Raw genomic sequence first — 26,459 nt, 5'->3', positions numbered from 1 at the left:
CCAGGGGCAGGGAGGCCGGGGAGGGGGGCCAGGAGGCGGGGAGACGGAGAGACAGGTGTGCAGCGGTAAAACGGACGCCGCGCATACTAAGACAAGTATTGTTTTTGTTCTCTCTTGCCATTGAAACTGATTTGTAACTAAACAGACGAGTGAGACTTTTTCTGTTCTACTAGTCAGATCCTTGAACCTGTTCTCTTGGAACAACTGGTACATAAATGACCAAAGGTATACAAGATTGGTATCTCAAATACTTCTTTCCAAAGTTTAATGTGGAATTTAGAACCCAGTGGTCTGTAAGCTGCAGGCAAGTTCTTTGATGTACACATTATCAGGACATATGGGCCTGATTGTAGAAGCTATTCATTTTTTTTTTTTTGTTTCTTCACAAAACAAACCTATATTTACATTTCAGTTTTATTTCAGCAAAACACCCCCTAAACACTTCACGACAGCATTGCAAATAGAAGCTTGTTAAAAGAGGTATGTTTCAAGGCATGAGTTAAAAGTTGGAAAATTAGGTAAAGGAATGGAGAAAAAATGTAAAGCAGTTCCTGCGCTTTGGGCCTTGGTAGTTAAAGGAAGATCAGGTGCAATGAAGGGATCTTACCTGGGACAGACACAAGGGCAGAAATGGAAAATAATGGCATGGGCAAAAATTGCAGTCATCAAGGAGGATAAGACCATGGTATGATTTGATATCACTGATACGAATTTTAAAACAAGGGATTGTTTAATTGGGAACTAAGAGAGCACAGGTCAATGAATAAGCTTAATGCAAAGTGGCCATTTGATATGTAACCAAAGTTACTCAACATTAGCTGTAGGAATTGTTGAGTAGTGCAAGCCAATTCTCAAGGCTGAACCATCAAGGGGGCTTTGTTCAATGATCATTCATCCACATTCATTGTAAAGCAAATATTGTGGGAAAAGCAAGAGTTCAAGAAAGTTCAAAGTTCAGAACTGTTCAAGAAAGGAACGGTTAATGTTTCAAGCATAGGATCCAAAATGTGAATAGTTTCCTATTTCCAAATGCTGCCATCTTACAGTGCACTCCATAATGTTTGGGACAAAGACCCATCATTTATTTATTTGCCTCTGTACTCCACAATTTGACGTTTGTAATAGAAAAAAAAAATCACATGTGGCTAAAGTACACATTGTCAGATTTTAATAAAGGCCATTTTTATACATTTTGGTTTCACCCTGTAGAAATTACAGCAGTAATTGAATTATTAAACAATAGACAATAGGTGCAGGAGTAGGCCATTCGGCCCTTCGAGCCAGCATCGCCATTCAATGTGATCATGGCTGATCATCCACAATCAGTACCCCGTTCCTGCCCTCTCCCCATACCCCCTGACTCCGCTATCATTAAGAGCTCTATCCAACTCTCTCTTGAAAGCATCCAGAGAATTGGCCTCCACTGCCTTCTGAGGCAGAGAATTCCACAGATTTACAACTTTCTGACTGAAAAAGTTTTTCTTCACCTCCGTTCTAAATGGCCTACCCCTTATTCTTAAACTGTGGCCCCTGGTTCTGGACTCCCCCAACATTGGGAACATGTTTCCTGCCTCTAATGTGTCCAATCCCTTAATAATCTTATATGTTTCAATAAGATCCCCTCATCCTTCTAAATTCCAGTGTATACAAGCCTAGTCGCTCCAGTCTTTCAACATACAACAGTCCCGCCATTCCGGGAATTAACCCAGTGAACCTACACTGCACGCCCTCAATAGCAAGAATATCCTTCCTCAAATTTGGAGGCCAAAACTGCACACAATGCTCCAGGTGTGGTCTCACCAGGACCCTGTACAACTGCAGGACCTCTTTGCTCCTATGCTCAACTCCTCTCATTATGAATGCCAACATGCCATTAGTTTTCTTCACTGCCTGCTGTACCTGCATGCTTCCTTTCAGTGACTGATGTACAAGGACATGCAGGTCTCGTGGTACTTCCCCATTTCCTAACACCACCATTCAGATAATAATCTGCCTTCCTGTTCTTTCCACCAAAGTGGATAACCTCACATTTATCCACATTAAACTGCATCTGCCATGCATCTGTCCACTCACACAACCTGTCCAAGTCACCCTGCATCCTCATAGCATCCTCCTCACAGTTCACGCTGCCACCCAGCTTTGGGTCATCCGCAAATTTGCTATGTTACTTTTAATCCCTTCATCTAAATCATTAATGTATATTGTAAAAAGCTGCGGTCCCAGCACCGAGCCTTGCGGTACCTCACTAGTCACTGCCTGCCATTCTGAAAGGGACCCGTTAATCCCTACTTTTTAAAATTATCTACCAGCCAATTTTCTATCCATGTCAGCACCCTACCCTCAATACCATGTGCTCTAATCTTGCCCACTAATCTCCTATGTGGGACCTTATCAAAGGCTTTCTGAAAGTCCAGGTACACTACATCCACTGGCTCTCCCTTGTCCATTTTCCTAGTTACAGAAGATTAGTCAAATTCCAGAAGATTTGTCAAGCATGATTTCCCCTTCGTAAATCCATTCTGACTTGTAACAATCCTGTTACCGCTATCCAACACACCTGAGCAATTACAAATACCTGTGAAGCCATGTGTCCCAAACATTATGGTGTCCTGAAATTGGGGGACTATGTATAAACACAGCTGTAATTTCTACATGATGAAACCAAATTTTTTTTTTTTTAAAAGGCCTTTCATAAAATCTGACAATGTGCACTTTAACCACGTGTGATTTTTTCTATTACAAATCTCAAATTGTGGACTACAGAGGCAAATAAATAAATGATGGGTCTTTGCCCAAACATTATGGAGGGCACTGTAAATCATTCAACATTTTCTCCTTTTATTTATTTTCAGTGCCCATGGTATTATGGTTTTATTGCTTCAATTAAAAAGCACTGACAGGTACATAAATCTGGAAACTATAAGATTTCATTTCACCGGAGGTATCAGATGCAGGTTTACCCCCCTCCCCCTCCACGAACAGAATTTAGGGACACCACTGTTCCCTCCTACATACCCAACACTTACAAAAAGGTCATTTTTAAATCCTTTGAATTTGTTTGATCATCAGAGCAAAAATAAACATCCAATTTTACCACAGGCAAGATCCCAGTTCCCTAGTTCATACAGAGAATATACGACAGAGGTAACAGAGTTTAAAGTTAATCTCCCATAAATTGAAAGTTAGTGAAAGTTAGTGCAATACATCTCCATGTTTGAACCATGTAAGAACAGGTGAGTAGGTCCACCAGTGGGCCTTCCACCAGGTGTAAGAACAGGTGAGTAGGTCCACCAGTGGGCCTTCCACCAGGTGTAAGAACAGGTGAGTAGGTCCACCAGTGGGCCTTCCACCAGGTGTAAGAACAGGTGAGTAGGTCCACCAGTGGGCCTTCCACCAGGTGGAAGAACTGAAGTTTGCAAGATCTGATCCAACATCTAACTGTTTTACATAGTAATTGGTTTTCAGAGTGGACTACAGTGAATGATAGGCACCTCACTTGCTCTCTTCATTATACTGTTTGCTTGTAGAAACCACATTTTTGTTATCTACAAAGTAAAACCGCTGGGAGGAAGTTTACATTCAACATTTAGTATAAACTGTTAATTAATTCTTCGACCCACTTACTAATTATATTATGTTTGATCTGAGTACACAGTTAGCACTACTTAAATGAGCACTTTTGCTTCATTTGGGTGTCACACGATTTAACACTATGTCAACTGGTACTGCATCCCTTACTGCCAATAGGATGTGGCCCCACTTATTTAGTTGATCAATTATGTGTCCACGTGCAGGTGTCGCTCCTCAATGACCGAATTATGGAACTGGAGCGGCAGCTGGATGACCTGCGGTCCATCCGGGGAGACAAAAGCTTCCTGGACATGACCTAGTCAGATCTTCACTCCAAGAGTGCAGGAGGTGCGACGGGAAGGGACGGAAAGAAAGGATGAAGCTGATGCAGGAGACCTCAGTGGAAGTTCCTCTTGCAAACAGGTACACCCGCTTGAGAGCTGTCGGGGCAGACGATGCTTCCAGTCCGAGTGGCGGACAGGTCGGCGGCTCCAATCCTAGCGATGAGACTCAACCGGTGAGGCCGATGTCAGGCAGAGTCATAGTGGTGGGTGACTCCATTGTCCGAGGTGCAGACAGGAGATTCTGTGGCAGCAGGCAAGACTCGAGCATGATGTTGCCTCCCTGGGGCCAGGGTCCAAGATGTCTCGGACCGGCTTCAGAACATCCACGAGGGAAGGTGATCAGCTGGAAGTGGTTGTGCACCTGGGCACAAACGGCGTCGGGAAGAGGAAGGAGGTTCTGCAATGTGGGTTTAGAGAGTTAGGAAGAAGGCTGAAAAGCAGGACTTCGAGGGTGGTTATCTCTGGATTGCTTCCAGTACCTCGTGCTGGTGAGGGCAGGAACAGGGAGATAGGGGATCTGAATGTGTGGCTAAGGGGTTGGTGCAGGGAGCAGGGATTTATTTTTATAGACCACTGGGATCTCTTCTGGAGTAGGGGTGACCTGTACAAAAGGGACGGGTTAACTGGAGGGGAACCAACATTCTGGCAGGCAGGTTTGCTAGTGCTACACGGGTGGGTTTAAACTAAATAACAGGGGGGAGGGGATGACAAATTAGGAGTATAAAGATGGAGCTAAAAGGGGAAGAGAATACAGGAAAAGTTATGAAAGATACCCAAATTAATGGGATGGAAAGTTCAAGTAGGGATATGAGAATAAGGTCAGGTGAAATAGAAACCGGCGTGAGAGGGGAGGTGAATACCGAATTAAAAGTGTTATATATCAATGCGCGAAGTAAGAACTAAAGTGGATGAGCTTGAGGTTCAGTTAGAAATTGGTGGGTATGATGTTGTAGGAATTACAGAGACATGGCTGCAAGAGGATTGGAGCTGGGAACTGAATATTCAGGGGTTTTTGTCCTATCGAAAAGACAGACAGGTGGGCAGAGGGGGTGGGGAAGCTCTGTTGGTGATTCAGTCCCTTGCAAGAGGTGACATAGAATCAGAAGATGTAGAGTTATTGTGGATAGAACTGAGAAATTGCAAGAGTAAAAAGACCCTAATGGGAGTTATCTACAGGCTCCCAAACATATTGGGTGCAAGTTGAATCAGGAGTTAAAATTGGCATATAACAAAGGTAATGCTATAGTTGTTATGGGAGATTTCAACATGCAGGTAGACTGGGAAAATCAGGTTGGTATTGGACCCAAGAAAGGGCGTTTGTAGAGGGCCTACGAGATGGATTCTGGAGCCTACCAGGGAGAAGGCAATTCTGGATTTAGTGTTGTGTAATGAACCGGATTTGATAAGGCAACTTAAGGCAAAGGAACCATTAGAAGATAGTGACCATAATATGATAGGTTTTAATCAGCAATTTGAGAGGGAGAAGGTAAAATCAGATGTGTCAGTATTGCAGTTGAGCAAAGGGAACTATGGAGGCATGAGGAAGGAGCTGGCTAAAGTTGATTGGTAAGGGACCCCAGCAGGGATGACGGTGGAACAGCAAAGGCAGGTATTTCTGGGAATAATCCAGAAGATGCAGGATCATTTCATTCCAAAGAGGAAGAAAGATTCTCAGGGGTGTAAGAGGTGACCGTGGCTAGCAAGGGAAGTCAAGGACATTATAAAAATAAAAGAGAAGACGTATAACATAGCAAAGATGAATGGGAAGCCAGAGGATTGGGGAACTTTTAAAGATCAACAGAAGGTACAGTCCCCTCCATAATGTTTGGGACAAAGACCCATCATTTATTTATTTGCCTCTGTAGTCCACAATTTGAGATTTGTAATAGAGAAGAAAAAAAATCACATGTAGCCAAAGTGCACATTCTCAGATTTTAATTAAAAAACATTTTTATACATTTTGGTTTCACCATGTAGAAATTACAGCAGTGTTTATACATAGTCCCCCCATTTCAGGGCACCATAATGTGTGGGACATGGCAATGTCATGTGAATGAAAGTAGTCATGTTTAGTATTTTGTTGCATATCCTTTGCATGCAATGACTGCTTGAAGTCTGTGATTCATGGACATCACCAGTTGCTGGGTGTCTTCTCTGGTGATGCTCTGCCAGGCGTGTATTGCAGCTATCTTTAGCTTATGCATGTTTTGGGGGCTAGTCCCTTCAGTTTTCTCTTCAGCATATAAAAGGCATGCTCAATTGGGTTCAGATCGGGTGATTGACTTGGCCACTCAAGAATTGAACATTTTTTAGCTTTGCAAAACTCCTTTGTTGCTTTAGCAGTATGTTTAGGATCATTGTCTTGCTGCAGAATGAACCGCTGGCCAATGAGTTTTGAGGCATTTGTTTTATTCTTGTTTCTCAGTCTCATAATGGCTTCTTTGACTTTCATTGGCATAACATTGGTCCTCATGTTGATAAACAGCAATAAAATTTTCCAAAGGTGATGGAAAGACTGGAGGAGACTAGGTGCTGAGAGCTCTCTTATACCTGCATTTAGGAGGCAATTAAACACACCCGAGCAATTACAAACACCTGTGCAGCCATGTGTCCCAAACCCTGAAATGGGGGGGACTATGTATAAACACGGCTATAATTTCTACATGGTGAAACCAAAATATATAAAAATACCCTTTAATAACATCTGACAATGTGCACTTTAACCACGTGATTTTTTTCTATTGCAAATGTCAAATTGTGGAGTACAGAGGCAAATAAATAAATGATGGGTCCCAAACATTATGGAGGGCACTGTAACTAAAAAGGCTCTAAGGGGAGAAAAGATGAAGTATGAAGGTAAGCTAGCCAAGACTATAAAGGAGGATAGTAAAAGCTTCTTTAGGTATGTGAAGAGGAAAATATTAGTTAAGACAAATGTGGGCCCCTTGAAGACAGAGCAGGTGAATTTAATATGGGGAACAAGGAAATGGCAGATGAGTTGAACAGGTACTTTGGTTCTGTCTTCACTAAGGAAGACACAATCTCCCAGATGTACTAGGGGACAGAGGACCTAGGGTGATGGAGGAACTGAAGGAAATTCAGATTAGTCAGGAAATGTTGGGTAGACTGATGGGACTGAAGGCTGATAAATCCTCAGGGCCTGATGGTCTGCATCCCAGGGTACTCAAGGAGGTGGCTCTAGAAATCATGGACGCATTGATGATCATTTTCCAATGTTCTATAGATTCTGAATCAGTTCCTGTGGATTGCAGGGTAGCTAATGTTATCCCACTTTTTAAGAAAGGAGGGAGAGAGAAAGCAGGGAATTATAGACCAGTTAGCCTGACATCAGTGGTGGGGAAGACGCTGGAATTGAATATTAAAGATATAATAGCGTCGCATTTGGATAGCAGTAACAGGATCGGTACAAGTCAGCATGGGTTTACGAAGGGGAAATCATGCTTGACAAATCTTCTGGAATTTCTTGAGCGTATATCAAGTAAAATAGACAAGGGAGAGCCAGTGGACTTTCAGAAAGCCTTTGATAAAGCACAGGAGATTAGTGGGCAAATTTAGAGCACATGGTTTTTGGGGTAGGGTACTGACATGAATAGAAAATTGGTTGGCAGACAGGAAACAAAGAGCCTGGATTAACAGGTCCCTTTCAGAATAGCAAGCATTGACTAGTGGGGTACCACAAGGCTCGGTGCTGGGACCGCAGCTATTTACAATATATTTTAGTGATTTAGATGAAGGAATTAAAAGTAACATTAGCAAATTTACAGATGACACAAAGCTGGGTGGCAGTGTGAACTGTGAAGAGGATGCTATGAGGATGCAGGACATGGACAGGTTGGGTAAGTGGGCAGATGCATGGTAGATGCAGTATAATGTGGATAAATGTGAGGTTATCCACTTTGGTGGCAAGAATAAGGCAGATTATTATCTGAATGGTGTCAGGTTTGGAAAAGGGGAAGTACAATGAGACCTGCATGTCCTTGTACATTAATCATTGAAAATAAACATGCAGGTATAGCAGGCACTGAAGAAAGCTAATGGCATGTTGGCATTCATAATGAGAGGAGTTGAGTATAGGAGCAAAGTGGTCCTTCTGCAGTTGTACAGGGCCCTGGTGAGTTCACACCTGGAACATTGTGTGCAGTTTTGGTCTCCTAATTTGAGGAAGGACATTCTTGCTATCGAGGGAATGCAGCGTAGATTCACGTGCTTAATTCCCGGGATGGCAGAACTGTCATATGATGAAAGAATGGAATGACTGGTTTTGTATTCACTCAAATTTAGAAGGATGAGAGGGGATCTTATAGAAACATAAAATTATTAAGGGATTGGACATGCGAGATGCAGGAAACATGTTCCTGATGTTGGGGGAGTCCAGAACCAGGGGCCACGGTTTAAGAATATGGGGTAGGCCATTTAGAACAGAGATGAGGAAAAAACTTTTTCACCCAGAGTTAGAATTTGTTGAATTCTCTGCCTCAGAAGGCAGTGGAGGCAGATTCACTGGATGCATTCAAAAGAGGGTTAGATAGAGCTCCTAGGGCTAACGGAATCAAGGGATATGGGGAGAAGGCAGGAACGGGGTACTGATTGTGGGTGTCAGCCATGATCACATTGAATGGCAGTGCTGGCTTGAAGGGCCGAATGGCCTACTCCTGCACCTATTGTCTATGTATCTATCTATGTATTATATGCGTGAGAGAAAATAAACATGGATGGAAAGTATTCACATAGAAATCAAACTGAACCTTTAACACCCACAAAACACATGGCAGTTAAACAGTTCAGCATTGGGTACAGTTGCATATAAAAGTATAATTACCATACTCACTAAAGTCCAACAATCTCAATAGCAGAATATTACTGTTGCATTCTTTTGAAATAGATAGCCATCTCTAACTCAATGAGCTATCTGTCTTCAGTTAGTCATCATGTAATGTAATCGTCATCTTCTTGTGTTTTCCCTGCAAGCTATCTAATAAAAGACTCTTTACATTGCCTACTCGGCTAATAAAGCTCTATTGATTAATCCAGTACCAGGGAACAAAAGTCTCCTTCTTCTTAAAGCAGGTCTCAGATATCACCATTCCCACACTGGCTGAGCCTTGCAGGGCTGCAGAACAAATGATCCTACCTGAATCCAATCTTTTCTTTGTGGCCAAATAACAGACCTAAAATCATGGTTTCTGTAATAGATCCTTACAAAGATATTGAAATAGAAACATTGGTGTCTTCCTAATCAGGTCAATATTCATTTCCAGACTTGCTCCTTTCCTTATAATAGTTCAACTACACTGTTGCCGTTAAGTGGGTTTGTCTAATGACTACACGAGTTGTTTATTAATTGAAAAGCTAAAAACCCCAAATGCTGGAAATCTGAAATCCTGAAAGTGCTCAACAAGTCAGGCATTATCTGCGGTGAGAATAAAACAGAGTTGATGTTTCATGTTAACCCACTGCAAATATGGAGAAATCTCAAACATTAACTTTACTCTTGTCCCACCATAAATGTTGCCTCACCTTTGAAACATAGGATTATTAAGGGATTGGACACGCTAGAGGCAGGAAACATGTTCCCAATGTTGGGGGAGTCCAGAACCAGGGGCCACAGTTTAAGAATAACGGGTAGGCCATTTAGAACGGAGATGAGGAAAAACTTTTTCACTCAGAGTTGTAAATCTGTGGAATTCTCTGCCTCAGAAGGCAGTGGAGGCCAATTCTCTGGATGCTTTCAAGAGAGAGTTGGATAGAGCTCTTAATGATAGCGGAGTCAGGGGGTATGGGGAGAGGGCAGGAACGGGGTACTGATTGTGGATGGTCAGCCATGATCACATTGAATGGCGATGCTGGCTCGAAGGGCCGAATGGCCTACTCCTGCACCTATTGTCTATTGAAGTATATCCAGCATTCTCGTTTATTTCAGATTTTCAGATAACGAACACAAGAAAAAATGCATTTATTCACAAAATGCTGGAGTAACTCAGCAGGTCAGGCAGCATCTCGGGAGAGAAGGAATGGGTGACGTTTCGGGTATTAGAAACACACCGTAATGATGAAGAGTCTTCTACCTAAACTATTAGCACTTGTTTCTCTCTCCATTGAGAGAAAGGGATATCTCTCTCTACGGATACGGTCTTATGTGTTCTATGTTTCTAGCATTTTCTGATTTTACTGCAAACTGCAGTTCAAATAGTCATAGAATGTCAGTATGGAAACAATCCCTTTGGCCCAATTTGTCCATGCTGACCAAGTTGGCATCCTGGGCTAGGCCCATTTGCTCACATTTAGCCCATATCACTAATAATCCGTATGGTCTCAAGCATCTGCAGTTATACAATATTATATTGTCTATTGTCTATTGGCACGGTGGCGCAGCGGTAGAGTTGCTGCCTTACAGCCAATGCAGTACCGGAGACCAAGATTCGATCCCGACTGTGGGTGCTGGCTATACGGAGTTTGTACGTTCTCCCTGTGACCTGCGTGGGTTTTCTCCGAGATCTTTGGTTTATAGACAATAGGTGCAGGAGTAGGCCATTCAGCCCTTCGAGCCAGCACCGCCATTCAATGCGATCATGGCTGATCACTCTCAATCAGTACCCCGTTCCTGCCTTCTCCCCATACCCCCTCACTCCGCTATCCTTAAGAGCTCTATCCAGCTCTCTCTTGAAAGCATCCAACGAACTGGCCTCCACTGCCCTCTGAGGCAGAGAATTCCACACCTTCACCACTCTCTGACTGAAAAAGTTCTTCCTCATCTCCATTCTAAGTGGCCTACCCCTTATTCTTAAACTGTGGCCCCTTGTTCTGGACTCCCCCAACATTGGGAACATGTTTCCTGCCTCTAATGTGTCCAATCCCCTAATTGTCTTATATGTTTCAATAAAATCCCCCCTCATCCTTCTAAATTCCAGTGTATACAAGCCTAATTGCTCCAGCCTTTCAACATACGACAGTCCCGCCATTCCGGGAATTAACGTAGTGAACCTACGCTGCACGCCCTCAATAGCAAGAATATCCTTCCTCAAATTTGGAGACCAAAACTGCACACAGTACTCCAGGTGCGGTCTCACCAGGGCCCGGTACAACTGTAGAAAGACCTCTTTGCTCCTATACTCAACTTCCTCCCACACTCAAAAGACGTACAAGTTTGTAGATTAATTGGCCTGGTAAATGTAAACATTGTACCTAGTGGGTGTAGGATAGTGTTAATGTGCAGGGATCACTGGTTGGTGCGGACCCGGTGGGCCGAAGAGCCTGTTTCCACGCTGTATCTCTAAACTAAACTATCCAGCATTTGTAACGTTACTTTAAAAAAAAATTGTTGTCTTTGTTCATTTCCCTTTATCAACATACATCCAGGTAGGTCAGTTATGATTAATAAGTAATCATCACCCACTTTTGAGTTATGGAGCCATACAACATGGACCATTTGGCCCACCATTTCCAAACTGACCAGTGGGCACCCATCCACATAGATCCCATCTTCCAGCATTTTCCCCATAGCCTGTGTGTTGAGACAGGAATTGAGGGGAGGTTGGGAGGGCTTGCTCCAATCTTACCAAGTTCTCAGGATGGTGCCAGATGACTGGAATATTACATGCTTGTTCAAAAAAGGGAGAAAAGAATAAACCTGGCAAATTGCAACACAATGGTAAACGCAGGGGTAGTAATGAGAGACAGAAAGTGAGCTTGAAAAGTTTGAGGTGTTTTTTGGAGTTGGCAAGTATAAAGAGAGGAAACTTCAAGAGCAATGGCATTGGGAATGGTTTGATGTGGTTATCTCTTGGATCATGGGGCATGAAGAGAAGGGAATAAACTGAGATGGGTTTGCATTTGTTAAATAGATTATTGGAATATAGAATAAGATCTTGGCTGCCTTGTTCTAGACACCTCACCTAAGGGTCTGAAGAAGGGTCTCAACCCGAAATGTCATCTATTCCTTTTTCTTCAGAGATACCTCCTGACCCGCTGAGTTACTCCAACTTTTTGTGTCTATCTTCCACCTAAGGGCCACATTTTTCCCCAAATCCAATCTTTCCAGCCCTGTTAGAATTTTGTAAGTTCCTAATCCACCTCTCATTCTACTAAAATCTACAGATCTTAGATCTGTATCTAAGAATACAAACTTTGTCAACCTAATCTTTCTTCACTTAGAAGAAATTGGTCTCATTGGTCTCACGGGGCTGTTTAAAGTTGTGGAATAACTTGCTTACTCCTGTACTCAAATTCTCTTGCAATGAAGGCCAACATTCTTACTGCCTCAGTTTCTTTCGAACATAGAACAAATCGCTTTGTACATCATCTATACCCAGCCTAATATAGTTTCACAATTACACTACCGGTTCTGTTCTCTTGCCAAAGTGAAAAGCTTTAGATTTATCGATTTTATATTGAATCTGTAGCATGTTTGCCACTTGTTCCATCTGTCTAAGTCGCCAGGTGCTGGCTTAAGAAAGGTACATCATACTCCGAGCATGACGTCAGAGGTAGATAGAGTGGTCAAGAGGCTTTTGATACATTGGCCATCATCAGTCGGGGTACTGAGTATAGAGGTTGGGACATTATATTGGAGATGTACAAGACATTGGCAAATCTGCATTTGGAGTATTGTGTTCTTCTAGACTGCTGTAGCGAAGATGTCATTAAGCTGGAAAGAGCGCAGAGATGATTTATGTGGATGTTGCCAGGACTTGAGGGGCTGAGCTACAGAGATAGATTGGGCAAGCTAGGACTTTATTCCTTGGAATGCAGGAGGCTAAGGGATGATTTTATAGTCATAGCGTCATACAGCATGGAACCACGCCCTGCAGTTCAACTCGTCCGTCCCAACCAAGATGCCCCTGTAAACTAGTTCCATTTGCCTGCGTTTGGCCCAGATCCCTTTAAACCATCATTAAAATCATGAGCAGAACTAAAAGGGTGAATGCAGAGTCTTTTACCCAGAATAGGAGAATTAAGAACCAGAGGTGAGAGGGGAAGTTTTAATAGGAACCTGCAGGGCAGCGTTTTCACACAGAGAGTGGTGTGTACATGAAACAAGCTAACAGAGGAGGTAGTTGAGATATGGAATGTAACAGCATTTAAAAGGCACTTGATGGGTTCATGGATAGGAAAGGTTGAGAGAGATATGGACCAAATGTGGGCAAATGGAACTAACTTAGATAGGGTATCATGGTCAGCGTGGATAAGTGGGGCCGTGGTGCCTGTTTCCTTGCTGTATGACACTAGGAGGTTTCTTTGCATCCTCCTTGCAATTCTCACTCCCACCAGTTTACTGTCATCTGCAAACTTTAAAACATTGCATTCTGTTCTCTTTTGCAAATCATTGATATCTCATTGAGAGGGGATCTTATAGAAACATATAAAATTCTTAAGAGATTGGACAGTACTAGATGCAGGAAAATTGTTCCCGATGTTGGGGGAGTCCAGAACAAGGGGGTCAGTTTAAGAACAAGGGGTAGGCCATTTTGGACTGAGACGACGAAAAATTTCACCCAGAGTTGTGAATCTGTGGAATTCTCTGCCACAGAAGGCAGTGGAGGCCAATTTACTGGATGCGTTCAAGAGAGTTAGATATAGCTCTTAGGGCTAATGGAATCAAGGGATATGGGGGGAAAAAGCAGGAACAGGGCACTGATTTTGGATGATCTGCCATGATCAGATTGAATGGTGGTGCTGGCTCGAAGGGCTGAATGGCCTACTCCTGCACCTATTTTCTATATTTCTTTGTTAGGAATGGCTGAGGCCCAAGCACGGACTCCTCTACTACTCCGCTAGTTAGTATCTGGCACCCAAGAGAAACCTGTTCATTCCTCGTCCATTTCATTTCTGTCAATCAGTTGTCAATCCACAGAAATACATTACCTCCAATAACATGCATTTAAATTTTAAACACTAACCTATTATGTGGGTCGTTATTAAAGGCTTTTTGTTCTCAGCATTGAGAAGTGTTTAGAAGAATGAGGGGATACTAGGATAGGGGTCAAACCCCCAAGTAAAAAAAGTAATAAAGTGCAGGAAAATGTTCAGAAAATTAATATTCAGTTGACGTCTTGGCTGTTGAGTGAAGCAGAGGCTTTGATGCACGAATAAGCATGGAACTAAATATTTTGAACAGATGAAATGATATTGACTTATTCTATTGGTTCATTTGGTTCTTTTTCTCTAATAACTTTAATGAATGCTGCTGAACCAATTTGCATTTTAGCTGGTAAACACTGGACTGCAGCTTGTGTAGTTTCTCTCAATGGGAGACCAAGCAGATTAAGGAATCTCTACAGTGGCGTGTACAACAGCACAGTGTGGATAATGGAAAAGACCCAAAGGCTGGGAAGGGAAATAAGGCTCAAGCACAAACAATAATGATTTGATGCAGGTAAAGAGAATATTCTAATGTAACATAATAAAAACATGGATCACATTGAACACAAGGATAGCAAAACATCCACTGCAATTACTTCTGATCCTTTCACTTCCAAGTCACAATTTCAATGGGAACAGTCTAAGGCACCTAGCCATAACTACAGTCACAGCAAATCTTTCCTTTTAAAAACTTCTCAAATACATATGTACTTTCAATTTTCTTTATAAATCTTTTCTTCTACTCGTACAGATGTTGATGTCAGATACTATCAGGACTGATTACTATTTGCTACTTTTAAAAACATTGGGATCTATTGTTTTTTTTAGCCTAAAAGTTCAAATTTGGTGTAAAATGATATTATGAAAATTGATAGCAATTTGAACATTTCTGAAATTCCTCATTCAGAATAAGTTAATTATCTTCACTCTGGATCTCAAAGTTGTATCATATTTGTCAATTACTATACAAATTAATTGTTATCTAGAATTTACATAAAGCAATACAAATGGTGCTAGGAAATTGGATTTCACTCATTTTAATGTTACACAGGTTCTGTTTTTCTCACTAATGATAATCATCCTCCAGAGGTTGGCCCAGAAAATGTTTGAAGTAAGGTTAGGATGACTTGCCCGCAGAGGCACACACTAAAGCAGAATCCCAATGCCTGAATTCCCAATGGGAATGGTTTCAACACGTACAATCCATCTTGAGTTAGATCTCCCTTCACACAATATACTCATGAAAAATGGGCACTAACCAATCCAGTTGCTAAGCATCTTCCGACAATTTAAATTTGAATGTATGGAAGTACTTTGTAAATGTAAGATTGCACGATTTGGGTTATAAATATGGAAAGTATGAGTGCTTTTCCTTCGGACGCCATCAGTTACCAATGTCAAATGAGATAACTGTTGCTACATTTCAAGCAACTCTACAGATTGATTCTAATTACATTTCAGAATCATTACACTGCTCAACAGGCATTTAGATAAAATCATTCTGCATTACAAACTCATTTATAGGGTCTGAGTAATAAAGGCATATGCACAGAAATAGAGTCTTCAGTCCTTCGAGTCCAGACCAACCATCAATTCACACTAATGCTACATTTAGAATCATACAACGCGGTGCAGATCCTTCATCTCAATTTGCCCCTGCCGACCAACATTCCCCATCTGCAGTAGTCTCATATCTCATATCTCTCTAAACCTATCTTATCCACATATCTGTCTAAATGTTTCTAAAACGTTGTGATAGTACCTGCCTCAACTACCTCCTCCAACAGCTCATTTCATACACCTACCACCCACTTTATATAAAAAAGTTACCAGTCTGGTTCCTATTAAATCTTTCCCTCCTCACCTTAAACCTGTGTCCTCTAGTTCTTGATTCCTCTTTTCTGGGCAAAAGACTGCATTTTTTCCTCTCGTGTTTTGTACAACTCCATAAGATCACCCCTCATCCTCTAGCACTCAAAGGAAAAAAGTCCTAGCCTGCTCAACCTTTCCCTATAGCTCAGGCCCTCGAGACCTGGCAACATCCTTGTAATCTTCTCTGCACCCGTTCCAGCTTGACAACATCTTTCCAATAACATGGTGACCAAACCTGAACACAAGTGTCTTAATGTGGCCTCACCAATGTCTTATTTAACTATAACACAACCTCCCTACTTCTATACTCAAATTATCTGACCGATGAAGGCCAATGTGCCAAAAGCTTTTATGACCACCCTATCTACCTGTGATGCCACTTTTACTGAACTATATACCTGCACTCCTGGATCCCTCTGCTTTTGTCCCGTTTGTTTTACTTCCCCCACATTCCTATCAAGTCTCCTAGATTCTACTACTCACCATGTGCCAATTTACAGTGCTCAATTGACTCCCAACCCATGTGACTTTTGGGATGTGGGGGGAAATGAGAGCACCGGGAGAAAACCCAAGTGAACCGAGGGAGAACTTGCAAACTCCACACTGACAGCACCCAAGGTCAGGATTGGTCTTGGGTCTCTGGGCTGCGACTCTACTAGCTGCACCAGTGTGCCATGCAATCACACTTCCTTTCTGAATTCACAGACAAAAATGACCATTGTTACTTTCAGAAATCCCTCACGCTTGTATTCCGGAGTGAGAAAGGAGTCTCCAGTTTGAAGCCTTAACCTTTACAAAATTCCACAAATAAACTAAAATGTCTCTCATGTAATAAAGAATGGGAAGCACAATGAGGCAGCTAGGATTGCTTCACAATCCTAATCTCGAGTGCAGTTTGCACATTCCCGCTGTAAACCCGTGGGTTTCTTCCAGGTTTTCCAGTTTCCTCCCACATCACAAAGTGGTGCTGGTTGGTAGATTAATAGGTCACTGTAGCTTGCCCCTAATGTAAGGGTGTGGTAGAATTCAAATGGATATGAGGGGGGAATCAGCATAAAATAAAATATAGATGGAGGTTGATGATCAGCATACCCTCAATGGACTGAAGGCCTATCGCATGGCTCTCTGACTTGATATTTCATCACATGGATAATTCCTATGAAAAACCTTTGAACAATATTTGCCAAAAGTTGCACTTGGTTAATTAGAACTGCCTTCCAAATAAACCAACCCAATCTAAGTAAATACACACCAATCATACAATAAAAACATTTTAATAATTAACATGTCTGAACTGACAAAACTTTGTACCTAGAATATTTTTATGCTTAAGGTATGTACAGGTCGTTTAAAAAGTTTTTTTAAAAAAACAATGCAGTGATGATATTTGCAGTAGAATCTATCTATCTCTGCCTTAAAATTATCTGACTTAGCCTCCACAGCCTTCGGTGGAAAAGAATTCCACAGATTCACCACCCTCAGACTGAAGAAATTTCTCCTCTTCTCCTTCCTAAAAGAACATCCTTTAATTCTGACGAAAGTTCTTTAATTCTGAATTATGCAGTTTAACTTTGGCATCATGGTTGACAGGGATACAGTGGGGCAAAAGGCCTATTCCTGCCCTGCACTATGCTTTATGTTGGATTCTATGTTAAGCAACTAGCTGATAAACTTTCATTGCTTGTAACTGTAATTTATCAATCACCATTTCATTTGTAAAGACAAGAAGTCTTTTCATAAACAATTGCAGTTCTGTTTCGTTCGTTTTAACAGCCTACTTTAGATTAAATGTAGAAAATAACTAAAGAGATGTCACTTTTCTCAGTTGGAAAAAAGGATATTTTTTTCCCCCAGAAAAACCTCTGAAAGATTGTTCTTTCTGGAACATCACTCGTTGAAAATTGTCCCACATCTGTGTGTTGATGCTTTTAGAAAATAAAAATACCCCGCATGTTTAATAAAGTTTTGATGTAAAATCGAGCTCCACAAATGTAAATGAAACCAGGAAAATAAATGAATGAGTGTTGCATTAGAAACCGAAGCTTTTTTTTTGGAGTTCTACTTTGCTAAATTTGCAAGCAACAACCTTAGGTAAGGGTGACCGAATGCAATTACTTCTCAACATTAAAGATCAAAGCATGCCTTGAACCTCATCATTCAAAAGCTGAAGCAGTAACACAGGAGAGTGATGTTATTAGAGATCATACAGAACATCAATGAATGGGCAATCAATTGACCCACTGAATCACTGTCCCTGTGCTGAAATCCCTTTGAAATCAAAGGTTGAAAAGTGGCTTAGTTTCTCAGTGGGCAGATTGTTCTTTCTGGAACATCACTCATTGAAAATTGTCCCACATCTGTGTGTTGATCCTTTAGAAAATAAAAATACCCCGCATGTTTAATAAAGTTTTGATGTAAAATCGAGCTCCACAAATGTAAATGAAACCAGGAAAATAAATGAATGAGTGTTGCATTAGAAAGGTTTAATTAATTCTGCAAGTTACCATGATATTATTCATTATTAACTTCTGAATTTATCAAAAGTGCAGCAAAAATTACCCAATGGTTGTCAAATTTTCAGACTGAAGAATGGAAGGTTATGTATACATAACTTTCCCCAATATTTTGCCCGACATTGTTTGCAGGAGACTGAAAATCATTACATGTAATTGAACTTTCAGAAAAGGACCTCCATTGAAGCTCGGATAGTCTGTGCCAATATAGCATATTCCTACTTTCTAGCCCAAAAATAAAGATGTTGCCACAACACGTGGTTTAATTCTGCTTTTATCAGACATTTCACCCTTGGTTTCAGGATCAATGCATTCCAGAGTGGAAATTGGAATTGATCTACTCAAGCCAACCATCAAGGTCAGCCGCAAGACTGACTAATGTTCTGAATTGAAGGGCTGGCCTCATCAATGAGTGGCACACCTGTCACATGTAGTGAGAGCACATTCAATTGAATTGGGTCACTGACTCTTGATTGTAAAGATGAGAGCAGATATGTGGTTTATTTTTATCTTTGTATTAATTGATGGTATCATGAGGTGTTTCAAAGAAAATTATCACTTCATTTTTAAAAGTATATTTTTGCTTGATGAGTTAATTTGGTTTAAGCTGTTTTTAATTCTCTGGTTATCAGGATCTGCTGTTCACCCACCCCGCCACGCCAGCCTGATTGGTCCATAAGTGAAAGGAGCAGAATTAGGCCATTCGCCCCATCAAGACTACTCCGCCATTCAATCATGGCTGATCTATCTCTCCCTCCTAACCTCACTCTCCTGCTTTCTTCCCATAACCTCTGACACCCATACTAATCAAGAATCCATCTATCTCTGCCTTAAAAATATCCATTGATATTGTGTGTTGTAATGTGTTACATATAATTGGTTCTGCACAGGCCCACATATAAGAGCAGCAGGGTAAGGTGGAGAGGTCGAGTATGGGTCACAGGCTGGATAGAGTACAAGCAAGCCTACTGACAGCAATACAGGCAAGTATGGATAATGGCTAATATTACAAATCACATCTAAAGGTTAACATTGTTACTGAATAGTATAACGTCTTTAAAACAAGATTAAGTGTATCATAAATTTCAGGCTGCAAAAAGCTATGAATGGAACACTGGATGAACCCTTGTTATTTTCAATTCACCAGAAGATCTCCCATGGTGCAGATGGGATGAGCCAGAGGCGATCCATTTTTATAACAGTGGGGAAGTAATCTATTGCTGGGCTCTCAAAAGTCCCTCTTGTTTTAAAGACTTTTTACTATTCAGTAACAATGTTAACCTTTAGATGTGATTTGTAATATTAGCCATTATCCATACTTACCTGTATTGCTGTCAGTAGGCTTGATTGTACTCTATCTAGCTTGTGACCCAAGCAAGTCCAACATGCTTTATCCTCATTACAAGAATAAACTGTGATGAGATTTATGATGTGTAATATTGGTAGTTGCCAAAGTACCTTAAAATAAAAAGGCAAAATGAAGAGACAATGAAAGCGAAATATAGAATTAATTACCTTTGGAAAAGATATGTTCATCAAGCTAATTAGATTTTGCTTATTTTGGAATGGTCAAAATTTTGAGAAAATGAGGGTTAATTTAGATGGAGTTCAAATATTACAGAATTAATTGATAAAACTGACCAATGGAAATGTAAGAGTTTAGTTTATGGAATTAGGAGGAAAAGCAGTTGTAGAATTTGGCTTTTTAAATGAAAAGGTTTGTAGTATCAGTAAAGCTAAAGCTGTAGGTTCCGCAGAAAGTTGCATGTTTTCATTTGGAATAATTACAAAATTTAATGAAATGAAGAACATCAGGAGGTAGGACTGAAAATGGAGGTAGCAATTATTTGAGTATGATGGTGCATTCTTTGTACATGTTATAATAATAATAATAAACATTTATTTTATATAGCGCCTTATCGGGAGCTCAAAGCGCTTTACAAGAACAATCATAACATAAAAACAAACAGACAAACTATCCTAACGGAGAAGCGGCGAATAAACAGCGCCAGCGTCCTCTCACGTCAGGGTCCGGCAGTAGACAACAAAAAGCACAGGACACACAGATACAATTTTTACATAAACAGCCATCACAGTGATTGCTCTAGGCACACTCTCACTGTGATGGAAGGCAAAGAAAAGTCTTATCTCCTCCTCATTCTTCTCCCGTGGTGCCACGAGGTGATCGAGGCTCCCAACTTTTTGAAATATCATACATTCTCAGAATTGCACTATCCAAGATGCTTTATTAGCTCTTTCAAAGAGCTATCCTATTCCCCTGAACCTTCTCCACAATCCTGCATTTAATTTGCTTTTGAAAAAGATTTGTAACAACCTGTATTTCATTATCAGTTTTGTTCAAATCTAAGGCTGGAAAATTAAGAGAATTGCAACTAAGATAATTATGTATATTGTTATACCCCATCTTGAACTTTAATCAAGCAATGGTAAAATAAGTTAATTTATTTGCATAACAGTTTGAAGTGATTGGCTTGTATCTCCACATTTTGCTTACCGATGGTTTGCTCCATCTTTATCATCTGTATTTCCTGGTGCACCCTCAGTATACAGAGAAACAAAAATACTTGAGTGGTGAGGAGGACAAAGATGAAAAAACTGTGACAAACCCATTGTGGCTGACACCAAGCAGAACATCTGCCAGCTTTACTTGCAGTATATTTTCTCCTACAATTGAAAGAAAAAATGTAATTACTATCACAATGTCATCACATTTTTGCTCCAGTTATATTGCACTCATTTGTTCCACACACCTGGCACACTAATCAAGATACAATCCAACAGTTTGCGAGTTTTGGGTTCTAAGCATTACAGGTAAATTGCTAACAGCACTGAAGTAGATTGATATATTTCACCGCTGTAGCTGTGTGCAATAACACACTGTATTACAATCAGCCTTCAGAAGCATTGCCAATGCAAGTATAATAGCTGAGACATATACGATTCCAAAATTGTCCTGGTCAGCATTCCATCTTGGACATTTCATGCACTTGAGCTCATCCATCGTCTGTTGTGTCCCCCACCACCAAACTGATAGGACTTATTGCCCTTGTATTTAAAATTCTCCATGACATGCTTCCTTCCTATTCCTGCAGCATTCTCCAGTCCTGCAGCCTTTCAATAACTGTCTACTCACCCAACTCTTATCTCTTGTGTGCATACAGCCACCACCATTCGGAGATGTGTCATCGCTTATCTTTCCCTAATTTTCTTCTTTCCTACTACTTCTCTTTAAAACTCTCCTAAATAGCCATTTACTCGACAAAGCTTTTAGTAACCAGTTTTAATAGTTTTCTTTGGTTCAGTGCCAAGATGTTGTTCCAATGTTTGGAATTGCACAATATTGCTTCTAAACTTTTAATTTCTAAAATTGGTGTTGTCATTTAAAATAGCTTAAATGGGCTCAGAAGACAAGTTAGGCAGCATCGATGGACAAAAGAAGGTTAACATTTCAGGCCAATGACTCATATCAGAACATTGACGTGAAACATTAATTCTGCTTCTCTTTCCTCAGATATGCCCGACTTTCTGAATGCTTCCTGTTTTACTGACTAAAAGCTGGTAATAATTAAGAGATGTGATTATTCAGGGGGCAAAAATATGCATGTATTTATTGGGGCAGAACAATTATTGATGGAAAAAGCCGAGTAGCTTGTTTTGGGGGGTTTTCAACATTGTTATGAACGTCACATATGGAACTGATCAAAGAGTTCCATTACTTAAGGAGCTTGTGAATGGGAAAAGGCTTGTGTATTGTTTAACGTAATCCTGACTGTTCTAAAATCCTACCTCTCGTTGTCAGTCTTGGATCTGTTTCACTTGCATAAGAGCACTCTGTTAATGACCTCATTTTGAAATTTTAATGATCCAGCCTCAGCAGCTTAGAGTGATAAATTGTTCCCAATGCGAGCCATCCTCCGCGTGAAGAAGCATTGCCCGACATGATCCTGAATGGCCAAATTATAATTCTAAATCCCTGGGTTATTTATGGGCTCAATTTCTGAGAACTGCCTGCAAGTTGATTTCTCTGTAAGTCAAAGTGCCCATTTTCTATCATTGCCCATATCCTATCGCTCCCCATACACATACTGTAATTCTTTCATTTCATTGAATAGTCACTAAACACTTCCCATAATTAAACAAATGAAACATATACCATTACCATCCATGTACAAATACCATGAAACATTTTATTAGGCAGAAGAAGGGTCTCAACCCAAAATGTTACCTATTCCTTTTCTCCAGAGATGCTGTCTGTACCGCTGAGTTACTACAGCTTTTTGTGTCTATGGTTTAAACCAGCATCTGCAGTTTCTTCCTACACATTATTAGTCATTACTAGCTTGAAACCACTCTGGGAGTGTATGGGAATTTTATTTGTACAATTGGACAGGTCATGGTTAGGAAGGAGGGATGTGGGACAAACGTAGGGAGGCAGGACTAGTGTAGAGGGGGCATCTTGATCGGTCTGGGCAAGTTGGGCTGAAGGGCCTGTTTCCATGCTGTATGACTATCTGATTTTCGTAAGTCAAGTCATTCCATCCTAGGGATTCATACAAGGATCCCAGACCAAAGGCAATGGTTGTTCTGGGTTACGAATGCCCTATCTATGTACAGCCCTTGCATATGAACATGCCTTTGAGAGGCGGGCGGTTGGATCTACCGGCCGGTGTTAGCCTGTAGCATCTTATGCCGCTGGCAACTCCAATTATAAACGGTTCAGAGGGTTGGAGCTCTGCCTTAACCTGGGAAGGACCCATAATTACCTTCCACATCACTGTCAGAATGGCCTCAAATCTTCAATATTCAAAGGATATTTAAAATAGTTGCACTTTTGTGGGATTATAGAATACCTTACAAACAAGACATTGTGCAATATGTGCAAGTTATCACGAATCACTAAATAATAATGGCTCGTGATATTGACTGAGGAGCAATTATTGGTGAAGGCAGTGAGGATAATTCACTTGCTCTTTTCTGTGAAACAACACCAAAGTTTCTTCAAGGTCCCCAAGAAAGAACAACATTTCCAACAGGGGCCAGGGCTGCATTCCCGCAGTGACCTTTATACAAGAAACGGCAGATGCTGGAATTCTGAGCAAAACACAGAGTGGTTGAACTCAGTGGACCTGAAGGAGGGTACCACCCCGAAACATCGGAGAAAAGGCCGCAAGTGTGGTTGCAAGTGGAGGGAGTGCACAACTGGGAACATCCAGGCGGGACTCGACCCAACTTGCCCGTTCTGTGTGTCAGACTACCAGAGCAAAATCAAGTTAGAACGGAGATGAGGAAGAACTTTTTCAGTCAGAGAGTGGTGAAGGTGTGGAATTCTCTGCCTCAGAAGGCAGTGGAGGCCAGTTCGTTGGATGCTTTCAAGAGAGAGCTGGATAGAGCTCTTAAGGATAGCGGAGTGAGGGGGTATGGGGAGAAGGCAGGAACGGGGTACTGATTGAGAGTGATCAGCCATGATCGCATTGAATGGCGGTGCTGGCTCGAAGGGCTGAATGGCCTCCTCCTGCACCTATTGTCTAAAATCAAGTCTGAAGAAGGGTCTCGACCCGAAACGTCACCCATTCCTTCTCTCCTGAGATGCTGCCTGACCTGCTGAGTTACTCCAGCATTGTGTGTGTGTCTACCTTTGGTGTAAACCAACATCTCTATCTGCAGCTCCTTCCTACTACACATGAAGTTTATTTTTGTTTGCAACTTGTCCCTTACCCGCTGTTCGCCGACCGACTGTCCATCGGGGACATTTTCATCTTGTTGAACTCCTCCGTCTCGCAGTCGGAGTCGTCGTTCAGCAGCACGTACTTCTCCGCTTTCTTCGGCTCCGGCATGGTGTTCAAGGCCAGGAACCGCTCACAAATCAGTGCTCAAATCTCACTCTCTGCAGGCAAGTGAAGGAAGTGTGGCCCCGAGTGAGAGCTTCAGGGAGGTTTAAGTTTGGAGATACAGCGTGGAAACAGGCCCCACACCGACTTTACTATCTATCCCACACACGCACGGAACAAACTTGCAATCTTTACCGAAGCCAATTAACCTACAAACCTGTCCGTCTTTACAGAGTGGGAGGAAACCGAGCAGTGGTGAGGCGGGAACCTAGCAGCTCCCAGGCGCCTGGTGAGTTTCAGCATCAATTACCTGCAGACCCCACCCAGCCTGTCTGTCTGTCTGTCTGTCAGGACGGGACCTCTTGCAGCCCGCACTCAATGACTCACTGTTTGCACGATACATTTGTGTGGATTGTTGGCCTATATAATGTAGATATCTTATTTCAGTTGTGCAACAAATAGTAACAAGGTTTTTACTTGTACCGAAAGGAGCCTGCTTCAAAGACAAGTAGTGACGCCTTTTATTTATTCTCAGTATACGCGGACTTTCAGGATTTGCACACATATACCGTGCCCAATGTACTTCAAAAGATAAAATAAATGGTGCAATTCATCATAACAACTTGAGACACAAGAAACTGCAGCTATTGGAATCTTGAGCAACAAAACTGGATTAACACAGCGAGTCAGGCAGCATCTGTGGAGATAGTGGACTGACGATGTTTGGGGTCAGGAAATACTTCCTACAGACGATTGCACTTGAAGATTGATTCTCCCGATGTAGGGGTGATGCTCGAGGAGAATCTTTGCCAAAGATCATTGCAAAATGTAATCTGTCTCTCCCTCCAGAAATGAATCTGATTTTTGTTTAGTGGGTAAACTGGCATAAGGAGCTGACAGTTGAATCTTGTATTCAGCATTGTTGCCAATAATGTGTCCTTTGTTTCTTGAAAGTTGTGTCACAGGTAAATATGGTGATCAAAAAAGCTTTAGGCACATTGGGTTTCAGCAGTCAGAATACTGAGTATAGAATTTGGGAGGTCATGTTGCATTTATATAACACATTGGCGAGGCCTCATTTAGAGTATTGTGTTCAGTTCTGGGCACTATGTTATAGGAAAGATGTTGTCAAGCTGGAAAGGGTGCACAGAAGATTTACAAGACTGTTGCCAGGATGTACAAAATCATGAGAAGAATAGATTGGGTAAAAGCACAGAGTCTCTTGCACAGAGTAGGGGAATTGAGAACCTAGGTTTAAGGTGAGGGGGGGACATAGGTTTAAGGTGAGGGGGGAAAGATTTAATAGGCACCTAAGTGGTAACTTTTTCATGCAAACGTTGGGAGTATGAAACGAGCTGTCAGCAGTGTTGAGGCATGTAGTATTGCAACATTTAAGAAATATTTAGATGGGTACATGGATAGGACAGATTTAGAGGGATATGGGCCAAATGCAGGCAGGCTGGACTAGTGTAGATGGGGCATGTTGGATGGTATGGACATTTGGCCCGTTTCCACACTGTATGACTCTATGATTCTATCTTATGATTGTACCAGATGTCATGAGGCCACACTATCTGTTTCCACGCTGTATCTCTAAACTAAACTAAACTAAACTAAACTGAATCTTTAATCTCTGTCTGTAGTGGATATTGACTCTCAATCAGCTTTTCCTTTTTAATAACTGCAGGAAGTTCTGTTCTTATGGTCCCTGCTAGTTTATTTTCATATTGAAATTTCCTTTTCTTTGTCAATTTTTTTGCTATCCTTAGTTCAGTTGCATAATGCTCTCTGTCTTCAGGCTTATTGCTTTTTCTGGCACTTGTAAATGATTTTCTCCTGTTATCCATGTTTGGACCACTTCTCCTGTTGTGTTTAATGTTTTGTGCCTTAATGCTAACCGTGTTTTATTCCATTAATGAACACCAATTTATTTCATTCATTGCTGATCATTGTCTGCCCACTATCATACCTTTTAAAATGGTTTAGTAATCTACCATAGCTAATATATCCCTCATTCCTTCATTGATTCCTGTTGATTCAATTGGAAAAGTTTCAGATATTACTTCTAAACAATGTAAAATTCTATCATATTTTATTGATGTTTTACTAGGGGCCCCTTTACACAAAAATTATTAATTTGCTATTTTTCTGTGTGCAGTTTGAGAACTCTCACTTCTTCAACATTCAAGGCACGGTGGCGTAGCGGTATAGTTGCCCCCTTACAGCGCCAGAGACCTGGGTTCAATCCTGACTATGGGTGCTTGTCTATACGAAGTTTGTACATTCTCCCTGTGAACTGCATGGGTTTTCTCCGGGATTTCTGGTTTCCTCCACAGACATACAGGTTTGTAGGTTAATTAGCTTGGTATAATTGTAAATTGTCCCTGGCGTGTGTAGGATAGTGTAAGTGTGCGGGAATTGCTGGTCGACGC

At 41.3% G+C, this 26,459-nt stretch overlaps 1 protein-coding gene across 1 annotated transcript in view; it reads right to left on the bottom strand.

Annotated features, from left to right (window-relative positions):
* Positions 1–24,271, bottom strand: part of LOC144600042 (EF-hand calcium-binding domain-containing protein 14-like) — a 54,275-nt gene extending 30,004 nt beyond the window's left edge. Inside the window, exons 1-2 of the mRNA XM_078411398.1 lie at positions 23,915–24,271; positions 20,694–20,863 (exon numbers count right to left, since the gene is read on the bottom strand). Of these exons, the coding sequence (XP_078267524.1) occupies positions 20,694–20,863; positions 23,915–24,033 (289 nt within the window). The 5' untranslated portion in view covers positions 24,034–24,271. The remainder of the gene's footprint in view (positions 1–20,693; positions 20,864–23,914) is intronic.
* Positions 24,272–26,459: the final 2,188 nt, after the last annotated feature.

This window comes from Rhinoraja longicauda, chromosome 1 (genome assembly GCF_053455715.1).
Source record: "Rhinoraja longicauda isolate Sanriku21f chromosome 1, sRhiLon1.1, whole genome shotgun sequence".
NCBI classification, from domain to species: domain Eukaryota; kingdom Metazoa; phylum Chordata; class Chondrichthyes; order Rajiformes; family Arhynchobatidae; genus Rhinoraja; species Rhinoraja longicauda.
The sequence above is the reverse complement of the archived record's forward strand: the minus strand, read 5'-3'. Positions and strand labels throughout refer to the sequence as shown.